General features: G+C 44.7%; 1 protein-coding gene across 4 annotated transcripts in view; it reads left to right on the forward strand.

Moving 5' to 3' along the window:
* Positions 1 to 22,160, forward strand: part of TMEM131L (transmembrane 131 like) — a 159,751-nt gene that overhangs the window by 127,625 nt on the left and 9,966 nt on the right. For 3 of the 4 annotated variants that reach the window (XM_029235129.1, XM_029235132.1, XM_029235131.1), the window contains exons 25-30: positions 134 to 759; positions 6,625 to 6,773; positions 14,839 to 14,963; positions 17,660 to 17,826; positions 18,881 to 19,066; positions 21,743 to 21,821. In XM_029235129.1, the coding sequence (XP_029090962.1) occupies positions 134 to 759; positions 6,625 to 6,773; positions 14,839 to 14,963; positions 17,660 to 17,826; positions 18,881 to 19,066; positions 21,743 to 21,821 (1,332 nt within the window). The remainder of the gene's footprint in view (positions 1 to 133; positions 760 to 6,624; positions 6,774 to 14,838; positions 14,964 to 17,659; positions 17,827 to 18,880; positions 19,067 to 21,742; positions 21,822 to 22,160) is intronic. The other variant, XM_029235130.1, reaches the window with a different exon arrangement.

A 22,160-nucleotide genomic window follows, 5' to 3' on the forward strand; every position in this document is an offset into this window, starting at 1 on the left:
CTTTAGAAGAACGAAAGGTGAGAGCTCCTTGGTGTACCCCAGACTGCTCCCTCTTTCTCATGGAGTTAGAAACAGAGAGGGAGAGGTTTACCTGGTTTGCCTTTATGTTAAATGTTTTTCTTCTTAAATCCAGAAGCAATTGCAAGAACTTTCTCGATACCTACAGCCCCTCCGATAAAGGTCGAGGGAAAAGCTGCCTTCCGGTAAACCCCCCGCAGAGCAGGATCCAGAACGCAACGAAGAGGAGCCCGGCCACCTACAGCCATTCGCAGAAAAAGCACAAGTGCTCGGTCTATTACGGGAAACACAAAGCCAGTGCAGCCGTTGCCGGCAGTGCCAGCGCCCCTGCAGAGGACAAGCAGGCCTCGGCCCCAGGCGGCTCCCTGGCTGCTGCTAAAGAGGACGCATGCCCTGCCGGGATGGGCGAGACCTGGGTGGGCCTCAAGTACACAGGTGGCCTAAACGTCAACCTGCAGAAGAATCTAACTCTTCCCCAAAACTTACTGAGTAAAGAAGAAAACACACTGAAAAACGCAATTGCTGTCAGTAATACTTCTTCCGAATGTCACGTGAAGGAGGGAGTACAGACATGTATGTTTCCTAAGGAAACGGACCTTCAGATTTCAGAAAATATAGCCGAACTCAAGGAGCGAGAGGTCTGTCCTCTGAAGACCCCTAAGAAACTACCTGAAAATCACTTGCCGAGAAATTCACCTCAGTGCCAGTCAGACTTGCCAGAAATTTCCAGGAAAAATAATGGTAATTTTTCCATCCTCCTTGGTGACTCTTCTCTCTTGTTTGTCTCCAGTCTGTTCTTAGTGGAATTTGTTCTCATCTATGACTTTAGTTTGAACTGTGGCTGCTGAATTTTTAGTTCACACACACAGTTTTATTAGCAAAGGTATAAATGTTGAAATACCATTTCTAAGAAGGAAAGTTTAGGACGGGACACCAAGTTTTTAGAGCATCATGGTTAAGAAGTTTACTTTTTTCAGTCCATTCATTAGAATGATGCGAATATCATATTGTATTGTTGGAATTTACGGACACCTCTTCCGAAGTATCTTTTTTTTTTTTTTTTTTGCGGTACGCGGGCCTCTCACTGTTGTGGCCTCTCCCGTTGTGGAGCACAGGCTCCAGACGCGCAGGCTCAGCAGCCATGGCTCACGGGCCCAGCCGCTCCGCGGCATGTGGGATCTTCCCGGACCGGGACACGAACCCGTGTCCCCTGCATCGGCAGGCGGACTCTCAACCACTGCGCCACCAGGGAAGCCCCCGAAGTATCTTTTATCTTGGCTTTTCAGACTGTTTGCAGAAATCAGTCAGCCTATGACATGTTTCTGATGGAACAAAACTTAACAACTCTCTGTATGTAACAGCTGCCACCATTGCATGCTCCTTCTCCCTGGTTCTTCTCTGGTCGTGTTCCTTGGTTAAAAGAAGGTAGATGTTCTCTCGTAGCAAATGCAGTTAATAAAAATGCAAGCAAAACTAGACTAGGAAGCCTACCTACATATACATTTGTCATTAAATCTTTAACTGATCCCTCTGGCTTCTGGCATAAGAGCCTGTGCTTATTTTTGTGTGTTTATCCTGACCATTTTGATAAGCACATTTCTACTTCCATTAAGAGTCAAATTTTTGACACTTTTTAATCTGAAAGAATCAGTTACCTTTGATCTTATTTGAAACATCTAAATATAAATAACATCATATTTTTCACTCCTTGGTATTGTAGAGAAGATTGTATTAATAGATTGGCTGATTCTAATGAACTTGATGCATTTAGTAGGGAAAATATACCAACCTGAATTTTAAATGTTCCATCAAAGGACGTTTCTAATTCAAAAGGAAGGCAGGGTCCTCTGAGTAGAACATGGTTTGGGCAATTTGTGCATCACTCCCGGTGCCCCTTGTTCCACCCTGTTGGTGCCATTTCCCTGGCAGCAGTGCGCACGCTTGAAGAGGACTCCTGTTTGCAGGGCCAGCTATCCCCACGGCCTCTCCCCCAGTGTGTGAGTGCGCCCCCTGGATGAAGCCTCTACCAGATCTCCATGAAGTCACAGCATTCCTTGTCTGAGGGTGTTGATGGCGGGGCAGAGGGGTGTCTGTTCATCCATTTCTGTCCTGACACTGTCTAGGGCCCAGACTACAAAACTCTTGTGAAAGGGTGAAATTATGGATTGAGTCTAGCTGGGTTTTTCTCTTGTTTCATGTGTCATTTAGGCCTGAGGACAGTATTTGACATAGGCTGACTTGATACAAACTTCAAATCAGACTTGTTTGAGGGACTTGTTCCTCCAGAAGTGCGTCTTCTGTGGTCCAGTGCATCCATCAGACATCTGGGTAGATGTGCCTGCAGAACGCAAGGGCTGTGGCCTTGTGGGTGGATGGACGGGAAGGCCTTCTGCTGCATCAGAGCTCTTTGAAGGGCGTGGGCCAGCCATGTAGTGCCAGGGTGGGTCAGAGGATTTGACTTGGTGCTCCTGGATACTCTTGTCCAGTACATGCTGTTTAATCCCTGTAGTTGAGCCTAGATGACCATATAGTATCTAATAACACTTCGGCAAGTGTGAGTAAATTTAACAAGGGAGCCCACAAACATAGCGTTTGCTTGTATCATTGTAGATGGCAAACCCACCCCGAACCTTTCCTCCCTGTACAGATGACTGGTATGCTTATGTTGCTTTAAATGAAAACCAATCTCTCACTTCAAGAATTTTTTTTAAACTCCTCTTTAGCTGACTTGTCAGCCTGTTAAGCAGTATCAGGGTGATTGCTGGTCAGATCACATAAGATTTGATGAAAGAACTTTGGCTTTCCACCATGTTCATACCAGCAAATTCAAAGGTGCTAATTTGCAGCCCTGTATTTCTCTCCAGAATTAATCTGTCAGCAGGAGGTTCCTCACAGGGAAATCCATTCACTGACATGTATTTGGTTCTGACTGTTTTCTGTTTACATCACTATTCTAGGAAAATATCAAAGAGGTTAAAAAGTAAACAAGCGGCCTGCCATCAATTTACAATTTAAACATTTTAAAGAATTGAGAATTTTAAAAATAAGAAAGGACTGAGAAATTTAGGGGAAGCAAATTGTAGTTTGAAGGTAAGATACGGAGTCTTTTGGTCATATTGAGGGTTCAGGGTTCCTTTGTCAGAATTTGAAGGAAAGCATTGTAATAAGCTGGCAGATGGCGACAGGCAGGGGTCACAGGGTGTAAAGAACACTCAAGAATGAGAAAACCAAAAACGTAAGAACCTTCCAAGTTTTTCCTTCCAACTTTGAGCATCAGTTCTTTTCTTATTTTGAAAAGGATTTCACTTTGTGTTTCCATCTTAAGATCCTTTCTAGAATCTGAAGAAAACAGCTTCAGTCTTGCGAGCTGAACCGATGGCCCCTCGGGAACTTCCACTCACTCAGTTGGAACCAGTCAGTGTCTGTGCCACATTCTAGCCATTCTCCCAAAGTACACAGACGTTCTTAGAACCAGGTCTAGTGACAAGACTACCTTTGGGAAAGGGGACTGGGGAGGTGACCTTTCTCCCGAGAGTGCCTGAAATGGCATCCTGAACCCGCCAGAACTCCTGGAGGTGCCTGAAGCACTGGGCCTTTTCTTATTCTGAGACAGTTTTTTTTTTCTGAGGGTAACTTCTTGTGTGAGAACGAAATCTTCCAGGCTGTATATTAATGGCTCTGGCTACGTGCTCACTGTTGTTGTTGTGGAGAAACAGAGTGTTTTCTGAATAACAGAAAATGTGTCACCCCTTTCCTGCTCTTTCTCCTGCCTCCTCCTGAGAGGCCTGTAGTAAATCATAAATTAAAATTCCCGATAGAAATGCAGTCTCTCGACTTGTTTTTTGGCATCAGCCTGTCAAACAACCGTGAAACAGCGACGCCTTCCAAGCATGTGTTACATGGTCCAGAGTCTCTTGATGCTCTGACAACAGCAGGGCTTTATGTGTCGTGTAAGGGATCTTTTGAAATTTGTCTCTTTTCAAACTGTTTATAACTGTTATTTTTTCATTATATGATCAAAATAATACAGACTTAGAATTAGGGATAGAGGCAAATTGCTTCTGGCCTCAGGAATAGTTAGCAATTTTTTCGTTGTTTCTGCTTATAATAATGTAAAGGATAATGAACTTTTCAATTTAATAATACCCTAAAACCTTGAAATTAATAGCACATGAAAGTTTTCACTGAATTAGATAGATACCTCCAAAATTTCTGAAATACCAATATTTGCAGAAATTCAAAAAATAGTCTCATTTGCACAGATACTGGTAACTGGAAATGAAGATCTAGTGGTTTACTCAAAATATATCATACAATTAGATTTGATTCAGTAGAAATCCAAGCAGGATTCTGGCCTGTTAACTTGTTCCTGTTCTTGTATTTGTTTTGTTGTCTCTGTGGCTCAAATACTCCTACTCTGTGAGATAAATGGCAGAAAAGCATATAATGCTGTAAGCACACTTAGTAGGATGCCACGGGATGGCTCCATTTTTAAATGAAGTGTATGCTCACGGTATTTCTGGATTCTTGAATATTGTCCTGATAGAATTTCTCAAAGGCTGAATTTGAATTCATTTTATTGTTGGTCCTAATTCTTGGCCCCCACAATAGGCATTAGTAATTTTCGGAGAGTCTGTGCTTTATCCCTTTTTAGGGGGTAGTTTAGTGTTGGATATTAAATTTTGACCCTTCCTAAGAAACTTTGATGGCTAATACTTTTAGTGCGATTCTTGGCCTGAAGAAAACCATTTTCTCATGAATTAAGACCCTACGAAAGTCACAGCACATTTTTGGAGGAGAATATCTATATTCCGTTCACACCGATGGCTTCCGGCATCCGAAGTGATGTCTTTGTTTATGATGTCTTTTTCTGTTTGGACCCCTGTCTCCCTTGCTCTTGGCTTTTTCCTGGCTCATTCGCGGTCCTGGATGGTTTCCTCTGTGGGCGTCTCACACCCAATCTGTGTTGCAGAGGAATTTATGCTTCCCCAGCATTTTTATGGCTATGTAATATTTACATAATTTTCCGTTAACAAAATAAAAGAATGCTTACCTTTTAAGCGTCGTTGAAATGTATGCATCTTGCTTTGAGTGAGCTTGATTTGTAGCTTCAGGGTTGCAGGGTCTGGAGGGCGTTTGACCCCTCCTGTCGTTTGGGTTGAGAGCCTCGTGCAGCCCCAGGCCCCTCAGCAGGGCCGGATGGGAGCCGGCAGCCTGCTCTGCTGTGATGTATTTGCACCGTAGGCATCTACACTTTCTCAGATGGCCATGGTGTCGTGAGGGATTTTCAGTTAAAGAAAAAAGGGGAAGGTACTGAAATCCTTTCCGATTCATATTAGAACACTGAGCCCAGTTATGGTGGCGTTGAAGTCTGTTTGACCATATGTCAAAGTCAAGGAGAGAAGAAGAAATACACTTAGGAATGACGTCATTTGAAAAAACAAAGGAAAGGTCACGTTTCTGGTGTGGTTCCTGCCGGTGCAGACCTTGCCAGCGTGATTGTCTCGCACTTGGTTCTCACCCCGCAGGTGCTGTTCCCAGGGCAGGTGGGCGTTTCCTGCAGGAGAAGGCCCTGCCCTCCAGCAGTTCATGTGTCTATTGGTGGTGACCCTTTATATTTCTGTCTGTTCCGGTTGCATCTCCATAACAGTCAGTCAGGGTAGGCAGAGGAAGTGGTATTGTCATTTCATAAATAAGGAAACTGGAGCTCAGGGAGCTTAAGAGACTTACTTCTGATTAGTGAAACTAATTAGTGTCTGAGTCATGACCAGAACCCAAGATCTTACCTCCCTCTGTCCCTCCCGTAACTTAAAAAATATTGTGGTAAAGTATGTAGAACCTAAAAGTTACCATTTTAAATTGTAAAGCTCAGTGGCATTAAGTACATTCACATCATTGTACAACCATCACTGTCATCCATTTCCAGAACTTTTTCATCATCCCAGACAGAAACTCCATACCCATTAAGCAATAATTACCCGTACTCCGTCCCCCCACCCTCTGGGAGCCACCATTCTACTTTTTATCTCGGTGAATTTGATGACTCTAGGTCCCTCAAACAGATAGGATCACACAATATTTGTCTTGTGACTGGTTTATTTCACTCAGTATAATGTCTTCAAGGTTCATCCATGTTGTGTCATGTGTCGGAACTTCATTCCTTTTTTCCCTCATCTTAACCATTTTTGTGTGTACAGTTCAGTAATGCTAATTATATTCACACTGTAGCGCAGCGAATCATTCCTTTTTAAGGCTAATGGTGTTCCATGGTATTTACCACATTTTGTTTATCCTTCCATTCGTCCATGCACGTTTGGGTTGTTTCTACCTTTTGACTTTCATGAATAATGCCGCTATGAATAATGGTGTGCCCCTGCTCTTTCTTCCCATGACCTCTTTTAACGACTGTTTGTAAAACTTGTAATATAAGTACATTTTCACCTGTAAGCAAAATAAATTTCTAGAGCATTGTGGATGTCAAAACAGTCCTTAAGTCTAAACCTCATTAAATCAAATGAGATTGTTTGGTGTAGGAAGAAGATTTAACTGTGGGGAATGTGAATGGAAGTAATTAGCTAGAAATTGAATCATTTTTATTTATTCAAGGGAATAACCAGCAAGTGCCTGTCAAGAATGAAGTAGACAATTGTGAAACTTTGAAAAAGGTTGACACAAAGTCTGCTTCAGAAAAGAAGATTCACAAAGCGTCTAAAGAAGACGTATGTTCTGAGAAGCAGGACGTACCTTCAGTCGAGGTCTGTATTCCTTTTTTTCTTGCCTATTAGAACAAAACCCAAGTTTAGGACTTAGAGTGCAAATATCTATGTAATAACTGTACGTCTGTATTTCATACTTCTCAAAGAGGATAGTTATGTATTTGAATCCACATTGATAATTGGTGAGGTTCATGTATCCAGGAAGTTTATTTATCTTCTAATTATACAGGAGATACTAAAACAATTTTTGGTGGTATCAGATAGCTTTTATTCTCAAGAGAAGCTGTTCTTAAGCAAATGGATTAACTCCTCGGTAAAGATGGTGGAGTAGAACCAGATCACATATCTTGCCTCTCCAGTTGTTACCCAACATCCATTTTTAGGGCAAAATCTTGCTGAGTTAGAAGCATTATCCAGGATCCACAGGAGAGAGATGCCTTTCTAGCTTCAGTGCATGGGCCCTGGTGTGACAGAATCCCAGAAGAGAGGGCAAAGCTTGTGCACTGACCCAGCCGGCTCTTTCCCTTCCCACTGTGTAGGCCACTGCAAAGTGTCTAGAAAGCAGAACCCAGCCCTGTATCTCATAGGAACTAAAGTTCCCAGATAAAGGTGGGAAAGGGATTTCGGAGAATTTATCTGCTTCACAACAGGACAGAGCTATCTGTGTATTAGCATAAGCACAGTGAAAAAAAATAGCATTGCAACTGTTCAAATATACTATAGTAAAAAATGAAGGAAAGGAGTAGAACGTACAGAAGACAGACCAAGATCCCAATCTAGATGAAAACATATCCAGAGACCTGAAGGGAACTCTGAAAGTACTTCACACTATAGACTATGAATTCAATAAAATTCTAGCTTTTAAAGGCAAATTAATATACTACGATGAGGTTGGAAGAGATATTGTAAAGTTAAGTGAATAAATGTAGACAGTACATTACCTATTCAGTGGCCGAAAATTGACTTATTGACCCGAAGGAAAGGCTTTGAGGTAATCAGAATGAATGTGGAGGAAAAATTTTAAGAGATTGTAGATTTTGGAGAAAAGATGATGATAGATAAGGGGACAAAGACAAAAACAGTCCAACATTAGAATAATGATTGTCTCAGTAAATGGCCCAACAGTGGATCAGAAAAGTATTCAGAGATGTAATAGAAGAAAAATTTCCCAATGTGAGTGAAAAACTGAATTTAAAGATCCAAAGGCACACTGTGTACACCAGGGAAAGCTGATGTGTGATACTGGACATAGGCACGTCCTGGTTAAGGTGTTGAACTTAAAGCTTAAAGAATTGTGCGGAAAAGGCGGGAAAATCAAGAAAGACACACCTAGGCTTGCCTCAGACTTTGTAGAAACATCGAATGTCTGAGAACAGTGGAACAGTATCTTCGAGAGAATGAAAATGTGAACACGAACATTATGTCCAGTGAAGCTGGCACTCAGGCACGAAAGCAACAGACATTCATCTGTAAACGCAAATGAACTTGGGAGCCTTCCTTGAAAAATGAAGTTAGTGAAATTTAGCCAACCGGGATAGAAGTTTGAGGAAGCGGTGTTAAAGGTCTTCTGAGGTTTCTCTCCATTTTATATCCAGAACTTTGGTTAAACAGTGGGCAGTTATGGTTGCAAAGTGGATCGCAAATATTAAAACTTTAACAAAACAAAAATAGTAATAAAATCTGCAAAAACAGGGGGTGGGACTGAAAGGTAAGTGAAAGTAAGTTTTAATTTTATCTTTCTTGGTAGCTAGCCAATCCTGTGCAAAACTGAAACAAGTAGTTTAAAAGGGTGAAAACCTACGAAAATATCTTTCACCATCTTTTTCTTAACCTTAGAGAGATCCTTAGGCAATTAATGTATCATGTGGAGAAGAAGCAGTTATTGAAAGTTGGCATTCCTTTGGTTCTACTTCATTTTCTTCTAAGTTCAAATAAAATTGAGCATTAAATTTATATTTAAAAATAATGCATGGTCCTGGTGTTCTAAATTCCTCCCATCATCTGTCCTCCCATCCTTACGTATGCATAGGTTCTTAAAAAGACATTAAAGAATAAGGTTTGCCAAATAATCAGTGGGAGAACCTGCTTATTTCTGAGTGATGGGATTTTGCATGATTTCTTTTTTCCTCCTTTATGCCACTCAATTTTTGCTTAAACTCTACAAAAAGCATGCATTTTTCATTTAAGTAAATGGAATGAGAGTGATACCAAATAAGAAAATCGCAGACATTCCAAACCAGGAATTTGTGGTCTGTCGAGAAAGACATTTCCATGTAGTCAAGTGCTGAAGTCAGTGCATAGTAGGGGGGATTGCAGAGATGGGAACGCCAGCTTAGCTTGCAGGGGCCATGGGAAGCCCCGAGGAGGAAGGAACTTGTGCAGGGGGAGTGTAGAGAAGCAGAGGAGGGGAGGGGGCAGCCGGCACCACCGGGTCTCGTGGCATGGTTGGGAGCAGTGAGGGAGTCGTCTGACCGAGAAGGAGCTCAGTCAAGAGGGGGAAGGAAGGGGAGGGCAGAGGCAGAGTCCTGCCCGCTTGCCAAGGCCCTCGTATGCCAACTCAGAGTTTAGACTTTAGTCCCTGGATCTCAGTGGGAGACACAAGGAAGTAAGTAAGCACTAGGAAGGGAAGGTTGCCTGCTCAGGAATTTCAGGATCAAATTTTTAAAAGCACATTGGTCCAAACAGAAAAGTCTTTTTGGAGGATTTGGCCTGAGGGTGGCCAGTTTAGGGACCCTGCTGCAAATCATGGAATGCTGTCGAAGGGTCCTGAACCGGGCAGGGGGTGGCGGGTAGAGGAGGGTGTACAAGAAATGGAAAACAACCTGTGGACTGCGATCTTCTTGAAGGTCGTAATTGAGTATCTTTCAATTCAGTTTCATGGAGATGGGCAGGGCACCTGTTATAAAGAGCCAGTGTGGTGGTTTAGCGAGTGCTTGAATGAATGTGTGAATAATGCATTTCTGAAGGATCAGTCCTAGTGTTTTGGAGGCTGGGTTGGGGAGGGCAGAAATGGATACCAGCTCTCTTCTCACCAGGAGGCTGCTTCTCTGCTGGGAGGTGTGATGTAATCAAGATTCTGTTTGGGCAGGAGCAGGGGTGAAGGACGGGAAGAGGAGGTAGGAGACAGTGTAGAAGAAAGACCAGCAGGACTTCTTAGCACCTGGCTGCGTAAAGGGGAGGAGCTGGCTTTGCTTGCAGAGCCATTTGCAAAAAACAACTCCAAGGTTTTAAGTCTGGGTAACTGAAAGATGGGGAATTGGGGTTCATTTTTATGTTTGTCAGGGCCGTGTTGCCTCGTGGTTAGCAGCATGGACTTTGCAGCTGGTGTGAGCCCAGCTCGACACTTACTCTGTAACATTGGGCGAGTTACTCAACATCTCAGTTTCCTCATCTGAAAAATGAGGGTAATAATAGTATCTCTCCCTCATAGGTTTGTGAGGAGTGGAGGAGTGAATATAGCAAGTGGTTAGAATAGCAGCACTTGCGAAGCACTGCCCAGTAGTAAGAATCAAAGAGGTGACAGGTGTGACTGTGGTCATTGCCGACAGAGGGGGTTGGCTGGACTTGGACGTGGCAGAGCCTGGTAGATGGGAGATACTGAGCCAGAGCTGCCATGGTGAGGCCGGCCCGGGCCTGGGACTTGGAAGTTGTCCCCGTGGAGTTTAGAATTGAAGGGTGACGTGAATTCTCTGAAGTGTGCACGGAGACCAGCGGCCCGAGTCTGCTTGATGGAGCAGGTATAGTGACGGAGGGCAGGCACGCCGGCCGGGCCATGGAGACAGGGCATGCAATCAGGAGCGGAAGTCAAGTCATTGGATCTGGGGGAGGAGAGACTGGACACATTGGGAACGGGGACGTCCGTGCTGCCCTGCAATGAAGTGGAAGCCGAAGCTGAGTGGTGCCGACCCCTCCCAGATGTGTCCTGGGAAGAGAGGTGGGAACTGATCACTGCAGGGCCCTCAGTGCAGGGCTGTCTGGAGGGGACCCTGAGGTCAGGCTGGGGATGCTGCACCGTCTTCCGTGTGTGTGGGTGCCGTGCCCCCACCTCACATGCCCCCCAGCCCCGAAGTCTCCCCTGGCTCCCGTCCAGACTTGCCCTCTGTGCCGGTGCCCCCGGCCGTGTCTTCACACCAGGTTGAGGGGGGCACGGGCCGTGTCTTGATCCGTGTCTGTGGCACTCAGACACTTCTTGGCCTTGGTCCCAGGGCTTGGGTAGGCTCCTCCTTCCCTTCCTGGTCTGTGATCCTGGGCAGGACGGACGTCTGCTCTGGGTGAGGGCAGCGGGCTTGGCTGCAGGGGGGCTGCAGCGGGGCCGAGGGTCTGGGGGCTTGGGCTGTGCTTGGGGCTCCGAGGTTGCTTGTAGTCACCTGGGCAGGATGGGGGCGGAGCTGTGGGCTTTCCTCTCTGCTGGCTCTGGGGGCCACTCTCAGTTTTGTAGGCTCTTCTTTAAACCACCTTGAGTGTACTTGCCATTTCATTGTTCATTTGGAGAAAATCATTCTCAATAAACACATTCCCAAGTGCAGTGCTCAGTGTTTGTTTTTCTTGTACGTTCTTGGAGCCTGACTTTGCAGCTAAGAAAATTGTACAGATCTGTCTATAGCACATGGGGAACATTCCTCCAGATTTATTGGCAAAGGAGGTTGAAGCCCAGATTTGGGAGCTGCAAACTAAATTTTAATCCCAGCCCTGGCTGTTTATTTTCTTGTAAGCAGATCTTTTTTTTTCCCCCTTAGAAAAGGAATTCATGATTATTACAGAAGCATAAAGAAGGGAGGGCAAGATCTGTCCAAAATGGACCACTTTTTGCATTTTTCTGTATTCTCTTCCTTCTCTATGCAAGTGTTTAAAAACTTGGGATAATTATTATTGTGTATATGGAGCTTTGTTACAATGTCGTAATTCTGAATTTTCTCATGTTAGAAATTAATGGGAAACTTTGTTTTCAGTGGTTACATAACATTCCATCATTTAACTGTGCCGTAATCCAAACCATTCCCCAGCAGTTGGACATTAAAGTTGTTTGCAACTTTTTATTTTCATAATAGCATGATGAACTAAGTCTGGCCTGTATATCTGGTACATCCTTGCTATAGGTTTCTAAAAATAGAATTAGGGTGTCAACTGTCAGGGCCCCTGGTGTGTGCCGCCAGCTCGCTCTCCGGAAGCAGGGTCCCTGTTTCCCCTCATGCCCGGTGCACGACAGCCATTGTGTTACTTTGGTCTCAGCAGCACTGTTTTTTGGCAAAATCTTGGTCAGCGGGATAGGTAAGTGATGGTGTTTTGTTTCTCATCTCAGTTTGCCTCCCTTACTAGGGAAAAGTAAGCATTTTCCTTCATTTTTTGTAAAAAATTTTCTGTAAAATTCTGAAAAACACAAGCAAAAAGTCATTCATCCACGATCCTGCCACTGACATTTAAAAATATATATATTTAAAAATATATATATTTTTTCTAAGTTAAGAGGTGAATGTCTGACCTTGCCCTGCTGAGAGACACACGTGGTACCACACGCGGCTTCCCTAGCCTGTCCTCGTGTTTGCAGGCATAAACACGCAGTGTCAACACACTTGTGTTTTTAAAGCCAAAATGGAAAGATGAGGTAATTGGTCTCTCCTAAAAACATACTTTATTATTAAATATTTTGGAGGAACTCTTCATGTTTTTGGCCTTCTCTATTTCTTTTGTGAATTTGCATTTCATGTCCTTTACCCACTTTTCTATTGAGTGTTAGTGTTTTTTTCTTGTTTTCTATGAGAACATAGGTGAAGGTATTAGCTCTTTGTCTATCAAATAGTATCAGATTTTTTTCTTAGTTTGTCATTTCCCTCTTATTTTTATTCGCTTTGACTTATGTACAGTGGCTTTAAGAATGCCTTTGTGCAGTCAATCTGTGATTTCTCTTTGATTTCTTCCTTTTCTTTTACTGTTAAAGCTTAGGAAATCTTATTTCCCCACCCTGCGGCCAGTTAAATTGTCCCTCATTCAGAGAGATCAGAGAACTTAGTTCAAACAATTCAACAATGATGATGATAATAGCTAAGTCTTATGTAAACTGCTTACTACTGTCAGGTACTTTAATCCTCACAACAGCCTTTTGGAAGACCTGGGAAACCGAGGCAAAGAGAGGCTAAGTCACTTGCCCAAGATGAGTCAGCTTGTCACACGAAGTGAGGTTCAGACCAGGTGGTTTGGCCTCAGAGACTGGTCTTAATTTCAGGTCTGCGTGGACCCTTTCTGATCCCGGCTAGTCCTGCTTCGTCACATGTGGCACCTCCCCACCAGAAAACAGAGCCGATTGCCCCTGTCTTCTTCCTCCTATTTCCTGACAAGTCTGTTGCTTTGGCTCTCAGGTTGCTTTCCCCTCTGCCCCACCTGCGGCATCCACTGCGGGCCTGTCCTCCCGCTGACCCCAGCCCCATGCCTCTGCACTGCCCCGTGCTTCTCTCTCGGTCTCTCTTTGTGTCATACACACACACACACACACACACACACACACACACACACGCACCCCTCTTCCCCAGCTCTCCTGTGTGTGCTGCTTCTCCAGCACTCCATCCACACCTCCTTGTCCAGCATGTCCCCCGTGCTCCTGAAACTCACTCACCGATACTCACAGTAGGTGGCGATGCTTCTGACCACCAAGTCCCCGCTGGGTGTAGCCCTCCAGTGCCTCCCTTCTTGTGGCCTGTTATGCCATTCTAACCAGGCTGTGCTGAGAAGGCAGCCACGTCCAGAGTGACTACTGCTCAGATCACCCTTCCTGGCTCCACTTGGGGCTGGTCCTTTATTTGTGGGTGACCCTGGAGGGACAGAAAGGTTCAGGTACTGGCTGTGTTGAAGAGCCTTTCTTGGCCCTTAAGTGGACAGAGTGAGGCAGGGGAGGGGCAGACTCTCCCCCCCCCCCCCCCCAGCAAAAGTTGGAAATTCACAGAGAGCAGTACTTGAATAAATGTGGTTTGTATTTAATGTTTAACATTGGATCGCATCTGATCATACGTCTTTAATGTGTCTATTTAGCATCAAACTTAAACGATTAGCATACAGTCCTGTAGGATAGGACTTTGTATGTTTAACTTACCATGTTTTTAAAATGCCTTCAGAATGAGAAAAAAGGTAATACGTATTGGGAGAAAAAATAAAGGAGTGTAAAGAAGAAAGCAAAAATACCATAATCCCACCACATGTACACTTAAAATATCATTTTATTTCTAGTGTTCGTCTATTGTAGTGAGCATATTGCTTTGATGGAAGCATGAGGCTTTCAGTACCCCAGACATGTAATGTGCAGGCATCTAAAACCTTTTATTTTTCTTCTGCTTTAAAGGGGCAGCATGGTGGAAGGAAGAAAAGGAGAAAGTATTAGTAGACATTAGAGATATGAGCTACTTAAAAAGGGAATCCCCCTCCCCTTGGGCCTGTTAGTAGACCATGCCTAACATTTAGAAGAGGAAAAAACCCAAATTAAAAAAATTTTTATTTATATGCATATATATATATATATATATATATGCATACATATTATATATAATGTATTTCTGTCTCATGCTAAATTAAGTTTTTCAGAACCACATTAAAAAAACATCAAGCATATTCTTGGCATTATTTACTTGAAAAGCTTAAACTAGTTTGGAGCATTCTCTGGAGTTTTGCCTGTTCTCCTAAAGTTCATCTATAAACAAATAAAAACATAAATACACAAATTACTCCTCAGTTGAGTTTTTACACGATTTTTCTGCAGTAGTAATTCATGTGAATTGCACATACCAAATAAACAGGTGAAGGTCGGAGGATTTATTGCTGCTGAGGTTAACGGGCAAGCTGACCATAAATTACTAACAGATGTTTTTCCTTTTTAGCCCCTTAGAAATTTTATAGGCGACAATTTTTTTTTCTTTTTGCAGAGGCTGAGGGGAGGTAGAGAAAGAAGGGAAATGAAAACAGACTAGAGATTGAGAAATGTATGTCTGTTTTCACGAGTGCTGGAATGTTCTGAATTCAGATGGAGTTGGTCTTCAAAAGTTAAAAGAAAAAAACCATACACAGGTTTTATTTGTGTTAGTAAGTGGAAACCCTTACTAAAAGTTTTCTTTTTCCTCTTTAGCAGGAAGATCCTTATAGGAAGAAGAGGCTTCAGGAGAAAAAAGAAGGAAACTTACAAAATTTAAATTGGAATAAAAATCGAGCATGTAGAAAAAACAAGAAAAGGGGTGCTGCCCAGGTCTTGAGGTGTGTGATTTTTACAGTCCCTTTAAATTTTTAATCTATTATTTATTCTATAATTTTACATTTAGCTATTAATGTTTCCATCTTATTTTTGTTACGTTGGATACAGATAATATGACAGTGTAGATGTTTGTGTTTTGAGATAAAGATATATTCTTAAAAGTAACATATCTTCTGGTTATGTTTTTATTTATTTTGTTGAAAACCCCTTAAGATGAGCAAAATTTTAAAATTTTACTTAATAAAATGTAAAAAGCTATAGCAGGTTTTAGGGGAAAAGCATAGCCATCCCTCCACACCAGGGGCGTTGGTGGAGCAGGTGGTAGAGGACCTCTGGGCACAGGCAGGCCCACGGTCCCAGCTTGACCCTGACCATCTAGGGTCCCGATAATGCAAGAGAATAGTCCCCACGCATAGAATCTTTGCCCCGATTGATCGTCCAGCAGAAGGTAGGTTCTTCCGCTGTGGGAAGTGAGCTGCAGATAGATAACTGCGAGGTTTGCCTGAAGCCCCAGAGGTGATGGGGGGCAGAGCCAGACATGACCCCAGGCAGTCAGGCAGCCTCCTTGGGAAACCTTGCTGCTTTTCTAACCTGTGAAATGAAGGTGCTGACGTGTTCGTGCGGATCCCATGTGTCTAGGTTCCCAGAAGTAGCTCTCCAAGCCTAATTTTACAGAAATTCCGTAGCTCGAGAATTTTTTCCCACCAGGTCAGTAGCGCATCCATTCTGACGTCACATACGGAGTGCCTCTGGCAGACCCGTGCCCCTGCGCCCTCCGCCCTGGTCCCTGGGGAGCCTCTCAGGTGGCCCTCGCACTGACGAGCTCCCTGATTCCTGTCCCGAGTGGACTTCGGAGCCTGTTTCCTCCCACCTTGCCCCTCCATCCCCACCGCTCCGGCTTTTCTTCCTTTGAGCACTGGCATCTGGGGATTTCTCTTTCTTGTGAGCTCAGCTAGGTACTTAAATGTGTTGCTGTCAGATTTGTTCCCTAGCAGTTCCAGATTTGCGTGGGGAAGGGACTCCACCCTGCTGTAGTGGTTCCTCTTGTGGTTGGGAGGGAACTGTGGCAGAACCGCCCACGTGGTGGCCAGGACCCCCGCATGGAGGCACGTAACACGCTGCTCACAGTGTCTGCCGCCTTTGCGATCAGGAGCTCGGACCCTGGGATTCAGCCCTGTAACACATGCCCCCCCTTCCTGGAATGTCCTGTTCTGCTGGAGGAGGGCCAGGCGACCCCAGGGGGCCTTCAAGCTCTAGTTCTGTGTCCTGCAATCAGCAAAATGCAAATAGGAAAAAAGGAAAGATACGCATTATTAGATTATTGATGGGTAATTATTAAATTATTAAATACTACTTACTAATGGGTAATTATTCTTATTTAGGCTAAATTATTATTATTATTATTTTTTTTTTTTTTTACGGTACGCAGGCCTCTCACTGCTGTGGTCCCTCCCGTTGCGGAGCACAGGCTCCGGACGCGCAGGCTCAGCGGCCATGGCTCACGGGCCTAGCCGTTCCACGGCATGTGGGATCTTCCCGGACCGGGGCATGAACCCGCGTCTCCTGCATTGGCAGGCGGACTCTCAACCACTGCGCCACCAGGGAAGCCCTAGGCTAAATTATTTGAAAGCTGCAATGTGGTCTCCTATAGAAAGGAAAGTCACACCTTGTATTTTCATAAAAATTTGATGGACTTATGTGGTCGCTTTAAAGTGGCATGTTTTTCTGATGTGGACATATAGAAAGATATAAAATTAGGGTGGAATTTCACCAATTAAATGTTACAATATATTTTTGAAAGCAGATTTCTGACATGCTAAAGAGACAAATTACGTTGTTAAAGAATAACTTCCAAGTAGCTTGTAGGTAATCAGAATGTTTTGAGAACATGATGCTTACGTAGGTGGTGGTTGTTGGATTGTCTGTTGCCAATCTGTCTCTATACTCTGTCTCTATACTCTTTACCCTGAGTGGTCACAAACCACTGAGACCATCGGCTTCATCTCACACCTGTCCTCCTACAGATGTGACATGAGGTGCGGAAGTTGGACTGTGTGAAATAATCACCTAGGTCTTCGCGTAGCGTTCTCTGACACATTTCTGTGTCTCCATTTATAAAGCTGTATTACAGGTTTTCCCTCAAGTTCAGAGTCTAGTTAGAGAAGTGTTGGACTGTGAACTCCTTGGGGGAAGAACTTCTTTGTAGACGCCACACCTTTCCTAACAGTACATGGCTCATGGTCGTCACTCCACAAATGTTTGCTAAATGAATGAATGAGAAAAGATTTCAGTTAACGCTCAGACGTTCCCCCAGACGCCAAGGAGCAGGTTCATCTACTGAGAGTCATGTTTTACACGAAAACCAAGGAAGACATACAGAGAGTCATGGGTTCTGGTCCTGCACCTGCCACTTACCAGTTGACCTTGGGGGACTCATTTAACCTGTGGAGTTTTACTCCTCTCACTGTAAAATATGAAGAGATTAAATGAGCTCCAACTTAATTCTCGTTCTAAAACAGCAAAATCTTGTTCTTCCTAATCTCTCTCCCTTACTTATCGTCTTCTCCCAGCAGACCCAGAGAGAAGAGGGCTCAAGTTGTCCCAGATTCACCTTTTCACCTCTGCTAAGTCTCAAGGAAAGCAGGTATGTGTGTATGCACGATAAAATGCAGACATGATTTTTTTGTGGCTCTTCCAGGCCTTCGGAACAGAGTGAATTAAAGCTGGTGTGCAGTGAATTTGAAAGGTCTGAGCTGAGCAGTGACATCGACTTAAGGAGCTGGTGTATCCAGGAAAACCCTGGGGAAGCATGTAAAACAGATGCTGGCATTGGAAGCAGCTTACCTGCCTCGCAGGGAGAGGCAGGTATGGAACCGCATGGAGCTACAAAACAGTGCTTCTGTCGGGATTGTTGTTGATTGTTATTTCCTCGGGGAAGTGCCCAGTGTGAGAGCTTATCACTTCACTCAAGCCTGAATGGAAAGCTGTCCGGATGAGACAGTAGGCTGCGGTTCTTCTGAGCCTGAGCAGGCCCGTAGGGTTGCCCCTCCTACCTCCCACTCCTCTAAAATCTGGCCATTCTCGACAGTGTCATGCAGACGGCTGAACAACCGTGGGTGATTGCTCAGGGCCGGACTCCCTTGGTGAAAGAGGAGGGTAGGGGAAAGCCAGGGGAGAACAGAGGCCGTCCTCACACCCCTGCGCCAGGTGGTTCCTGCAGAGCCAGGCTGCTGCTCCGCCGAGGGCTGCCGGCCAGTGACCTGGGGGCACCAGGGCTGGGTCCAGGGAGGGGTGGAGGGTGGCAGGAGAGGAAAGTACTGAGGGGGGGGGAGGGGTGTGGGACACCGACACGCACATTTCCAGACACATGTGCGTTGTTTCTCGGTCTTCCTGGAGGTTCTTCCCACCCACACATAGATAATACTCTGAAACTCTCGGTGGACATTTAAAAACACTTTTTATTAGAGTCTAGTTGATTTACTGTGTTGTGTTAGTTTCAGGTGTACAGCAGAGTGCATCAGTCATACGTATATCTTGGGGGACATTTTAATACAAGAGAGAGAAATTACCTACACGTCTCCAGTCCGAGAGAGTAGCCTTGATTTTCTTGAGAGAAGTACTTGTTATTTCCAGAACCACTTTTAGGTCGAGATTATCATTGGTGTTGACTGTCTCAGGCTAGACCACGTTCACTGTCCGGCCCACGGCAGAGCCTGTGGGACCCGTGACTCACCCCCGTGGCTTCCTCAGGGCCCATTGTCAGTTTCAGGGAGCGTCTTCCTTCTCGCTGGATGGGCAGAGGGGGCAGATCCTAAAGCTGAGCCCTGCCTTCTTCATACCTTGGCCTCTCTCCTACTGGAAGTGGCATCAGGTTGAAAACTCTGTAGGCGAAACACGACTCCTCTCTCACTTCCCACAGAGGGTTACTTCCAGAAGCCGGGGAAGAAGCGCGTGGAGAAGTCCTGCTCAGACTCCAGCTCGGACTGTGGCAGCTCCTCGGGCAGCGTGCGTGCCAGCCGGGGCAGCTGGGGCAGCTGGAGCAGTGCCAGCAGCTCTGACGGGGACAAGAAGCCCATGCTGGGCCCTCAGCACTTCCTGCCGCCTGGTGAGTCTGGGACTGAGGCCTCCTGGCCCTCCTGCCCCGGCACCCAGAACAGGGGCCTGATCTGCCTTCCAGTGCCGCCTGCCCGCGGTGGGCTCTGCATTCCCGTGCTTGCTTTGCTTTGCATTTTATCCACTTTCTTTTTTTTCTTCCTTCCTGCCTCCCTCCATTGTTATTATTATTTTTTAAAGTCTGTGTCTTGGAAACAGTTCAAAGAACTTCCACGTTTATTTTTTCACTTGTACATTTGTTTGTTGTGGTAAAGAATACATAACACAAAATCTACTATTTTAACCATTTTTAAGTGTACAGTTCAGTGGCATTAAATACATTCACATTGTCGTGCTGTCGTCACCACCATGCATCTTTGGGCCTTTCTTCCCCATCCCAAACAGAAACTCGGTGCCTATTAAACCGTAGCTCTCCCTCCCCCACCCCTACAGCCCTGTGAACCTCTGTTCTGCTTTCTGTCTGTGAATTTGAATACTCTCGTATCTGGTAAGTGAAGTCATACAATACTTGTCCTTTGGTGAGTGGCTTATTTCACTTAGCATGGTGTCTTCAAGGTTCATCCATGTTGTGACATGTCAGGATTTCCTTCCTTCTTAAAGGCTGAATAATAAGTATTCCGTTGTCTGTGGATAGACTGCATTTTATCTCTCTATTCATCTGTTGATGGACACTTGGTTTTTTCCACCTTTTGCATCTTATGAATAATGTTTCTATGAACAGTGGTCCTCCCTTGTTTTTGAAAAATTTAAAGATACAGGAAAGGTCAAAGAAGCATCTATATTTCTGTCACCTAGAATTAATAACTCTTAATTTTGTCATATTTGCCCTCCTTTTTTTTTTAAGAGATAATATTTTATAGTCTTCCGCTTCCTCCTGCTTGAGAGACTCACTGTCCACTGTCATGGGCTTGCTGTGTATTCTTTTAATCCATACTTTATTTTACATTCATATATCAACAAAACAGAGAATTTTTTTTTTTTTTTTTTTTTTTTTTTTTTTTTGGGCCTCTCACTGTTGTGGCCTCTCCCGTTGCGGAGCACAGGCTCCGGACGCGCAGGCTCAGCGGCCATGGATCACGGGCCCAGCCGCTCCGCGGCATGTGGGATCTTCCCGGACCGGGGCACGAACCTGTGTCCCCTGCATCGGCAGGCGGACTCTCAACCGCTGCGCCACCAGGGAAGCCCCAGAGAATTGCTTTTAACTTACATAACGGAGATGACGCTTCAGTAAGCATGCTGCGTCTTGCTGTTTCACTCAGTGTTGTTTGTCATACCTCCATGTCTACGTAAAGATTTAATTCACTCCTTTTCGCCGTCATGGTCAACATAGTACAGGTTAAGCTTTGTTATCAGGACAGGGGGGAGACAGGGGTTCCATTGGCGTCACCGTGGCGTCCATGGGACGCTCACTCTGTACTCAGGGCCATGGGGGGCGCTCCCCGTGCCTCCAGGGACCTGGGCTCAGAGAGGTCGCGTGGCTTGTTGGGCGCCCTGGGACCCTGACTCCCCCCGAGCCCAGCCCACTTCCCACTACCTCCCGCTCATTACAGCGGCCTCTGCTGTGTCTCCTGCCAGCAGTGATTACCTATAAAGAAGCTCCTGTCTGGGAGACCTGGGCCCTGGCACCATAAAAACCTAGACACATGCCCACTTGTGATTTCAGTCCGTTTCTCAGCCTTTTTCACATCATTGGCCCTTCCTGCAGGTGCCTTTTTAGACACTGTTTGCCTAATGACCCCCCCACTGACATACACGTACATCTGTTTATTACTGTGTGCTGGAGAACGCCATGAGGGCTTGGATGCAAGACGGCTTGCGGTGTTTCGTTTGGTGGCGGGGATGGTCTTCTTGGCCACTGAAGGCAGTACGCCTGATGGTGCTAACGCGAGAGTTTTTAAAATTGGTGCTTAACATCAGTAAAAAAAATAGAAGCGCAGCTCTCGCTTGGGGGATAAGGCCAACAGCAGGAGAACGAGAAAGGTGAGTGATGGCCTTGCTTGTAACACAGGGCCTAAGACTCAGTATAGTTATGTTCAGAGGTTGTATAATAAATATCAGGAAAATGTCCCCAATATAATTTTTTAAAAGATGTATTTATTATGTACATATTTATTTTATTTATTTTTGGCTGCGTCAGGTCTTAGTTGTAGTATGAGGCATCTTTTGTTGTGGCGCATGGGCTTCTCTCTAGTTGTGGCGTGCAGGTTTTCTCTCTCTAGTTGTGGCACGCGGGTTCCCCAGCATGTGGGCTCTGTAGTTTGTAGCACGAGGGCTCTAGTTGAGGCTCATGAGCTCAGTAGTTGTGGCATGCGGGCTTAGTTGCCCCGCGGCATGTGGGATCTTAGTTCCCTGACCAGGGATGGAACCCATTTTCCCCTGCATTGTAAGGTGGATTCTTTACCACTGGACCACCAGGGAAGTCCCCCCCAATATAATTAATTGTGTAAAAGATCAAAAACACAAAGTATTTTTGAAGTATGATCCAAGTTTCATACACATTCATACATAAAAGTTTTTTTAATTAAAAAATTGACTGAATATCCATTAAATGGGAAAAATAAATCATTCTTAGGGGTTAATGATGTTAGCGATCTCCATCTTAACACAGGATATACACAGTTGAATTATGCTTATAAAAACTTGTGATCACCTTTTTGTTTTTATGCAGGAGACAGTGTTTCACAAAATGACTTTCCCCCTGAAGCTCCCATCTCCTTGAATCTTTCTCATAACATCTGCAATCCCACGTAAGTGTTTGGTTTTCCAGCTTTTACAGTATGTTTCAGGTACTGCTTTTTTCTTTCATTCCGTGTGTTTCTTCTTTGTACTTGGTTCTGCAGGCTAAAATAGGAAAACCTTTTAAGGATGTGAGAAAGTAAAATCTGATTTTATTAATAATTCAGGGCGTGCAATCTTTCCAAGACAACACGCTTGTGTGGGAACGTCTCTGGTATCGCTGGTCCTTTCAGTGATACGGCCGCGTTAGAAGGTGTCACTCCTGAAAGTAGGAAGAACAGTAGTAACAGTAAGGATGGGAACCAACTACTCTTTTCTAGGACTTGAAATAAAACTGAGCACTGATGATT

The sequence above is a fragment of the Monodon monoceros genome, unplaced genomic scaffold (genome assembly GCF_005190385.1).
Source record: "Monodon monoceros isolate NGI ecotype Baffin Bay Population unplaced genomic scaffold, NGI_Narwhal_1 Super_Scaffold_20, whole genome shotgun sequence".
Classification (NCBI taxonomy): Eukaryota; Metazoa; Chordata; class Mammalia; order Artiodactyla; family Monodontidae; genus Monodon; species Monodon monoceros.